The 9397-nt window shown below is 27.1% G+C and overlaps 1 protein-coding gene across 1 annotated transcript; it reads right to left on the reverse strand.

Moving 5' to 3' along the window:
• Window positions 1-4976: 4976 nt before the first annotated feature.
• Window positions 4977-5954, reverse strand: LOC103309444 (zinc finger MYM-type protein 6-like). The gene is made up of 2 exons (XM_016804379.1): window positions 5273-5954; window positions 4977-5197 (listed from the first exon to the last, which is right to left on the reverse strand). The coding sequence occupies exons 1-2, from the start codon at window positions 5952-5954 to the stop codon at window positions 4977-4979; spliced, it is 903 nt and encodes a 300-aa protein (XP_016659868.1).
• Window positions 5955-9397: the final 3443 nt, after the last annotated feature.

The following is a 9397-nucleotide window of genomic DNA, read 5'->3' on the forward strand; positions in this document are numbered from 1 at the left end:
TTTGACTCTTTTTGAGCTGTTTACAGACATGGTCAGTTTTCATTTTTTTTAGTTTTTTTTTTTTATAAATATCAATAATGTTTTATCTGTTGGGCCAAAAAGTGTAAAAATTTAATACAAGGCTCCTGATATATTGTTACAATAGCAGTTGAAAAATATTAAAAATATATAGGCACAATTTTTTTTATAAGCATTTAAAGATCGAATTTTGACAAAATTTATCAAATTTTAATTTGAATAATTATTTTGTAGTTAAAAATTTATAAAATGTTCAACTTTTGTATCTAAGAATTGAACATTTAGAACAAGATTTGACGTAAGTAATTAATTCTGTTACCAAAAAATCTAAAAAATACACTCACACAGTTTATTTTTATAGTCATTTTAAGTTCAAATTTGGACAAAATTACATATTAAAATCTTGGAATAACTATTTTAGTTATTTTGTTGTGGTTGTATAATATATTTCGGGGGTATACTTGAAACTTCTAAAGTATACTATTATATATCTATGATAGTATCACGGTTTGTTGTTAATGTATAACGCGTTATAAGTACCTAATGGATATTGTGATATGATTAATTTGGAATTTATTATAGGTCAATTTTTTTTTAATACTATATATAATATTATGACTTATACCTAGACTGACATACCGTCTCCGCTCAGAATCGTTTTTCTTATACAATGATATTATATCATTGAATTCAAATTTAATACCATCCATTATACAGTGACCCACTTGTAATCTACTGTACAGCAGAGCGACATCCACTTACCCACCTTTTTTTATAATTTTGTTTACCTAAATATTATTTAAATGAAAAATAAAGGTTTTAACCGTTTTTTTTAAATTTAAAATTTGTTATTCTTAGGGACTTATAACATTTTCTTATTATGCTTATATTATTATTTAAAAATCGTGTTTAAAAAAAATTAATAGCTAACAAATGAACAAATTTATCAATCTTAAATTAAACGAATATTATAATCTATCATTTATATATAAATAAATGTGCAAAAAAATAAATAATATCAAGAATAAATAAAATATTTAGTAGTTTAGAACTGACGGACTAAAGTTTGTAAGCAGTTTGTAAAGGGTTTTTAAATAAAATTTTCGCTTGGAAAACAAAAAATAAGAAAAAAATTTAATAAATAATCTTATATGAATAAAAAAAATTGACTATTAATAAAAATCTAATTTCGTAAAATTTAAAATTAAAAAAATACAAAAAAATCAACTGATAAAAAAATTGAAATTAAAAAATCAAAAATTAAAAAAAATCAAAATTGATAAAGAAATGAAGCTAAAAAACCTAAATTGTTTAAAAATTGTCTATGAATAAAAATCTATCAATCATGTATTAATCAATATATATCGATTTAGATTTTAAAGAAATAAAGCTAAAAAATCTTTTTTTATTCATATTAGATTTTTTTATTAATTTTTTACTTCTTTTTTGTTTTCTAAACGAAAATTTTATCTTTAAAACCCTTTACAAACTGCTTACAAACTTTAGTCCGTCAGTTCTAAACTAGAAAATAAATTTAAAAGGTACTAAATAATTTATTTATTTTTTGCATATTTATTTATATATAATTGATAGATTATTATATTTATTTAATTTAAATTTAATAAATTTGTTCATATGTTAGCTATTATCTATTTGAAATACGCTTTTTAAATAATAATATAAGCATAATAAGAAAAAGTTATAAGTCCCTAAGAATAACAAATTTTTTGGTGGGTCGCAAATATTTTTTTCCGAAAATGTCACAAACTTAAAAAAAAGAATAATTTTCTAATCCACAAGTGTATGGGTTTTTCTGGCATAACGATTAAACACCATAGAGGCAAAAATGATTATGTGTACAGTTTTTATCAGATTTGCAAAAACAATGGGGAGTACCTGGTATTACACATTAACCCCCAATTTTCAAAGTTGTATAACTTTGGAAGGGGTTGAGCACAAACGACGGGATTAAAAGCACAAACCAGCACAAACAAAGTACAAACGAATGGAGTTAATTTTGTTTCGAAATTCCAAAGTGGGGGGGCCGGGGACATGGAGCTTATAAATAGATCCAATTTGCATCTAATTAGACGATATCAAACCCAGAAAAAAACACACTTAATTATTGTAAAGCCAAGAACATGAATCTAAAACAAATAATGGCGAAAGTAATTTTCATTCATGAAAATGTAGATTATAAATTCCTTATAGTATTATGGCCTTATAATATTATGACTAATGCTTGTTTTATATAACCGCTATTTACTATAGTATAACTATATAATTATAGTCTAATCTTTGATTAGTAATAACTATTAAGTAAACAATTACACAGTATAGTTATGTTTACACACGTCGTATCTTTGTCTAATATTCATACGTCCAAGTAAATGTATTTTTTATATAATCATCATTGCGGATTCTTTGTAAGTATAGGAGTTTGTACTTAATAGACATTTTATCAGATATTTTTAATGAGATTATTGAAACTGTCAAATGTCAATGTGTCATTGCTTTAAGTTATTTCAAAATTTAAATATAAATAATTATAATAAATATATTTCAAATAAAATTAAAATCAAAATATACAAGAACTGGTCCATTGACATTATAGATGGTATTATAATACATTTATAGTATTATACTACTATACTATATCATATAATAATTAAATCTCAAATTAAGTAAAAATTAATACTATTTAATTTATCTAGAACCTTCTGCACTATTTTAGTATAGCTATGCGATTACTTGATTTGTATTTTGACTGTATTTTCATTTATCACAGTATTTTTCTATAATTTATCTATACAAATAAGGTTGTTATTAAAGATATTAGATAAGTACTTATATGAAATGTTAATTAAACAGGTAAAATGTTTGATATATTATCCTATAGCACCCTATAAACTCACAAATAAAACTATATCTTAAAGATTATTTTAATTTAGTTATAATTATTACATACTAAAGTATTAATAAGAGGAAGGATTTTCAATCATCTACATACCTACCCGCTAGTCTTCTGATTAACTTTGTATTGTAAGCTTGGAGGAAGGCTGGGTATGGATATTAAATCCCTTGTTTTCATATTTTTAATGTTTAGGTGTTATTTAAATTATTGAGACATGTCTATAATAGGAATATAATATTATATAAATATATTGTGTATTTTTGTAAATGTGTTGTGTTTGTAATTGATATATAATAACTATAAATATAATATATTAAGATATAATAAAAATAATAATATACTAAAAAAGTAAATGATATAGAAAATGTATATTGGTGGTAGTCTACTTAGATATAATAATTGAATAATAATTAAAATTTCCCATAAAAGCGAATGTTTGATAAGTACCTACTTATATAGTACTTAAGTGTAGTATTTAGTCCCAGTAAAGTTAAATAATTTATTTTAAGAAAATTATAATAAATTTACTGAAACATAAAAACATATACAGATAGATAGTAACGTCTATAACACTTCCTTTAAATCGTCTTCGGTAAGTGTATAAACTTTTACAAACTTTAAAAGTATTTTAATATTTAATTTGTTTATAATTATTATATGTATTACAGTTAAAACTAACTTTTTATATAAATTACTAATTTTTAATTTCTATTAGTTTTAATAATATAATAAATAATAATATAATTTTATAAATATAATATAAAAATATGTAAAGTAAATGCTACCTATGATAATACCTAGTTTAATTATTTAATTAAAAATATGTAAAGATAGGTACTGAATAGGCAATTTATTCGACACCAATACAAGTCATTTTGCTGTACCTGCGTCTATATTCAAAGTAAGGTATTATTTGTTGTTGTGGTTCATAATATGAATAGATATTATAAGTTTTGATTTTTTTACGAAATTTAAGAATAATATTGTATTATATGAAATTCAGACGAGGATGTGCTAGACGGTAAAAACGTTTGCACATGAATAATAAATACTAAATAAGTATGGCACACAAAGATATATCATATAGGTATTGATACATAAATTGGTAAAATTATATTGCATATAATAGGTTTTTGACATATCATTCTTTGTTTATAACAATACCGAAATAAATAACAATAAAACCAGGGCTATATTTGGGAATTTATGCCCAGGGACACAAAAAAAAAACACCAAATTATGTAAAAATTTACAAGATTTAAAAATCAATTTACTAGATTCGACCACTTTCATTGTTTAATACTGATTGGGCATTTCTGCTATTATGCTAATGATAATATTATAAATGATGCTAACAAATTACAAATTATAGAAATATAATATTAGTTGTAAGAAATAATAGTGAATTGATATGAGAGTAATAAAACAACGTCAATTTAAAAAAAAAAAACCATCCACTTATGTAAACAGTCCCTAAATGATATGGCCCTGAAAACAACCTAACCAGAATCGTCACTTAAAAAAAAAATGAAATCGTAAACATTATTCTTGAAAAAAACTTTACTTTCAATATCATCGGATGCCTCATACCTCATGTCCATGACAATCTTTTACAATCGAAGCTCACCGATGGAATACCGCACGTCTGTTTACCTCCGACCTATACGTACAGTGCCTTTACGGTACAATAATAGAACATTGCATTGACCATTGGCCGCAAGTGACGATTCGACCTCACCATCTCATCACCTACCTATCACCCAATGTAATGGTTATGTACGTGCGTATGGCTTACCAGCTTATCATGTACCGGTGACTGTACACTGAGTAATATTTGGTTGGCATGTCGTCGACGGGACAGCCTGCGGTGGCTGTTACCGAGGTTTTTGAACTATTTAATTCAACTGATAAGGTGCGTGTTGTTACTGTTCTGTTATCACGTGGTCTCTGGCGACGCAAAGTCGTATAGGTACAACCACTGCAGCAGTAGTGACCGAGTGGCTGGTGGAGGCGGGGGCGAATATCATATAATATAGGTCCTATATTACTCAATACACTTCATGAATGAAATACTTTGTAAGTCTTCGTAAAACTGTTGTCCAATATTTTTAGATTTAAGAAATTCAAAAACTTCACTTCTCAATGCGAAAAAAGATTTCAAACAATTCCCTGCACTCAGCCATCTTACTTCACAGTGTAACGGGATATCACCATACTCACTCTCCATTTCTTCTAAAAATTTAATAAATGCTCTGTGTCTTTGAGCTTTGTTACCACCACGAATAAAATTAATAATGCTTATTACTTTTTTCATAGTTTCATTAATTTTAACAAACTTGCCACAAAATGCTTCTTGGTGAATAATACAATGAATAAATAAACATTTAAGCCCTATTTGCCTTAAATTTCCTACTAAACCAGTATGTATCCCAACCATAGCTTGAGCACCATCAGTGATAATACCGGTGCAATTGTCAAATGAACCAAAATCTGAAATAATTTTTTTCAATGCTTCAAATATATCTACACCCCTAGTTCCAGTAATTAATGGTTTTATTTGAAGTAGTTCTTTATGTATATTAAAATCTTTATCAATTGTTCGAATAAAAATGATTAATTGACTGTTATCGGAAATATCATTACTTTCATCTAATGCTAAAGAATAGTACTTACAATTCTGTATTATATTACGAAGCATTCCAGATACATGATCACTCATTTCATTAACTCTTCTGCTAACAGTTTGATGAGAGAGTGATACTGTTTCAAATTTACTTGCCATTTCTTTGTTTCCAAAAGCATTTTCCATTTTTATTGCACAGCGTTTAATTAATTCGCCGTCTCTAAACCCTTTTTTTTGTTTTACCAATTCTAAACACACTTCATAAGATGCTATTAAATTGTCACGATCGTTAATTTGTTTTTTTAAAAATACATTTTTTTGTTTTGTTAATTTCGAAGAAAGGTCTTTTAATAATGTAAGCCGAGTATCCCCAGTATATTTATCATATGATTTGTGCATGCTCGTGTAATGTCTACTTATATTATATTCTTTTAGAACGCTAATAGGTAACTTGTAAACAAATTAGGCACATAGGTTTATTGTTATGCTCAATACATAAATACATTAGTTCCCATTTTGAATTGAACACTCTTTTTTCATCGTCAAATTTACGTTTTTTTTCTTTCAGACATGGTAAAAATAAAACGTATGTACGGTAATAACACGGGCCCTGTCACACGAACACGACACACGAGCACACGACATAGACACGGGGTCGACTGGTTAACGTCTTAACGATTGTCGATTACTGATTAGATTAAGTTTAGAGAAATATTTAATGCTCGATATTGTGCGATTGTGAATAGTATTCACGTCGTTCATCATGTTTTATCGCGATATGACCGACTCCCGGGAACTCCCGCCGTATAACAATTCGTAAATAATTTGTATAAATTCGTAATAAGATCGTATAAATTGTATACATTCTTATTACGATTTTTTTATAATATTATTGTGATTTAAAATCTAAATTTTAAATTGTCGGAGGGGCCAAAAAAAAAAGCTTTGCGGGTTGGACCACCCTGATATAGGACGTGCGTATTGATTTCTTGCGACCAGCTGACGGTCGTCGGCGTCCCGCTTCACCATCGTGCGGCAGGGGGTGGAGGCGACGACGATCCGGTGGTGTAGGTTGCAGGGTCGTTTTATATAAATATGTATCTCGTACCTAATACTATTATACTGATATCACCTATTGCGGTTGTTGAAACTATCATATGATATAGTTGGCTAAAAGTACCTACTTTGTCTTACTAAATTCAATTTTTCGTCACTCGTATAACTTTGTGTCTTTAGGTTGTCTACAACAGAGTCCTATACCACGCACGTCTAAACATACCTTTGCAACTGTGCAGTAAGAATAAACAGTGGCGCCGAACCTATAACCCAAGAGGGGCGACCACCCCCTCTTTTTTTCAGTGGGTGGGGTCGTGGGGGTCCGTGGGTACCCCAGCAAACTACTTATGAATTATGTTCCTAATAAGCTATTAATGTATACATATGTAGCACTGAAGCAAGCGCAAACGGAGGTGGTGGTCTGTATAATTTTTTACTTGCCCCCCCTTTGAAAATATAGTTCGGCGCCACTGAGAATAAATACATTATACAGACACAGTACACATAAATTATAAGATGTATGGTTAATAATCTATCATGAGTGTAAGGGGGGAGGGGAGGTGTCAAACACCAGATGAGGAATTAATTTCATGGGGCCCATACAAAATCATTAACGGAGTAACGGTCATTAAGCATACTTACCTTGAAAATGTGCCGAACGCCACCACATTACGTTATTATATTATACTTGTCCGGTTTTTTTGTGTCCGATCGATCGAAGTCCCCAATAAGATATAAGTACTGTAAAACTTTCATATTACGAAGTCTCGTGGGGCATAAAAAAAAATCGCATTTGGTACTAATTTGGTTTGGCTCCCAAAAATTTTCGTTGAACGGAACATTTTATTAAATAGAAGTTCGTCATATGGAAATTTCACTGTAATAGATTTTAAAGACAGCGTTTTACTGAACGGTCGTGTTCATTTTGTTCCCAATCAAAAAGACAAAAAGTGCTAAAATTCATTCATGTGTATAAAAAGCTAATTTATATAATTTAGGGAAAAGTCAACCATATTAATATATTATATTGCTATGTAATAATATTATTTTATTATCATTATAATTTTCAAGTCAATATATACCGAATGCCAATGTACATACCGTAGAATATGGTGTGAATAAAATAGTAGTACCTATAAACAGCTTGAAATGAATAAGCTGTGTAAATATTATTTTGATAAGTTTTTTTAAATTTATGAAATACAAACTTATAAAGAATTTTGCAAATTATAAAGCCATTATATTTTATAAAATTTAAAATTTAATACATTTTTAACTAAAAAATAATTTGGAAATGCTCGTGATTTTGACGAATCTTATGAAAGATGGCACTTCAAACTCTCATAAACAAAATAATGTGGATTTACTCTTAATTTTTTTTTTTTTATTCCTGTAATAAATTGTGATACATTTTTGTAGAAAATGTTCAAGCTTTTTAAACGAGCATACACTTTTCAATCGACATTTATAAAAATAAAGCTTAAAAATCAATTGAAAAATTCAAATGTCTATAAATATTTTGAAAATTATAACATAAAACCTAACCCTAACCTATATATTATATAATGCAGAATGCTAATACAAACATTTAGTAAAGATTTCAAGTAATTATTATGCTTATTAATTTTTAAATTAGGTAAGTACAATAAAATAACAATAGATATATTGAGTCTAAAACTGATATTTCGTAAAGTCTCCTGTTTTTACAAATTCTATGTAATATATTCTATGTTTAATGGTTTATAATATATTTTGTTTATCGTCATGTTTTATATAACGCACGATAAAGAAATATAATAATATTAATATTATATTATGTAGGCACCTTAGTATGTAGCACATTAAATTGTTTATGTTGTTGAAAATACAAATAAAAAAAATATATCAATATAAATAACAGTAGATGAATGAAGTTTTCATCAAAAATTATTAGATATATAATATATTTATCCATAGATAAGTTTCAACAGTCAACACTCAAGTACCTAGGTATTCAACACTGATTGTAGATTTTGATTTTCAGGAGCATGAGAAAAATAGTATATGCAACGACATCTAGACGACAATTATTGCACATAAAATCGTAATGCATGCACTCATATTATGTTGTTGTGTGAGGATGCGTTTCTCTCGAAAATATTATTTTATAATAGCTTAATATTATAAAACACCTAATTATTCGGTAGGTATTTACCAACAATATCAACATTGGGATGTAACTATTTTTCTTAAAATTAGCCATGGATGGTATTAAATTTTAATTCAATGATTAATATTATCATTGTATACCTATGATATTATCTACTATAAGTACCTATATTTGATGATATTATTGTCAATAAAGTAAATTATTTTAAATAAATTGTTTACAATTATTTATTTACTTGTTTGCGTGGAACCTTGTTTTAAATTTTATACATTTTTAACAAAAATCATTTATAAATTTGATCAATTTTGTAAGAAATGTTTATAATGCTTATAAAAAAATGTGTTTCTATGATATTTTTCAACTGCTATTGTATCAAATTTTCACGTTTTTTGACCCAACAAATACAATTTTATTGATATTTTTATAGAAAAAAAAAAACGAATAAAATTGAAAATGTTCGCAAATAGTTTAAAATTAGTCAAAATATTTTGAATATTTTATTAAGTACAGCAATTGATAAAATAAACATAGGTATGGTGTATATTTCAAGTATCTATAAAGTTTTTTGTTTTTGGATTACAGCAAAATGAGAAATTCGCTACATGAGAAATCGAGTGAATATCCAAATATTTTATTT

Source organism: Acyrthosiphon pisum, chromosome X (genome assembly GCF_005508785.2).
Source record: "Acyrthosiphon pisum isolate AL4f chromosome X, pea_aphid_22Mar2018_4r6ur, whole genome shotgun sequence".
Taxonomy (NCBI): domain Eukaryota; kingdom Metazoa; phylum Arthropoda; class Insecta; order Hemiptera; family Aphididae; genus Acyrthosiphon; species Acyrthosiphon pisum.

Bases quoted from the DNA above. Each gene is read 5' to 3' on its own strand.
- LOC103309444 (XM_016804379.1), bottom strand. From the start codon at position 5,954: ATGCACAAATCATATGATAAATATACTGGGGATACTCGGCTTACATTA. The intron at 5,198-5,272 runs GCAAGTTTGTTA...GTGGTAACAAAG, and splicing joins TCACCAAGAAGCATTTTGTG to CTCAAAGACACAGAGCATTT.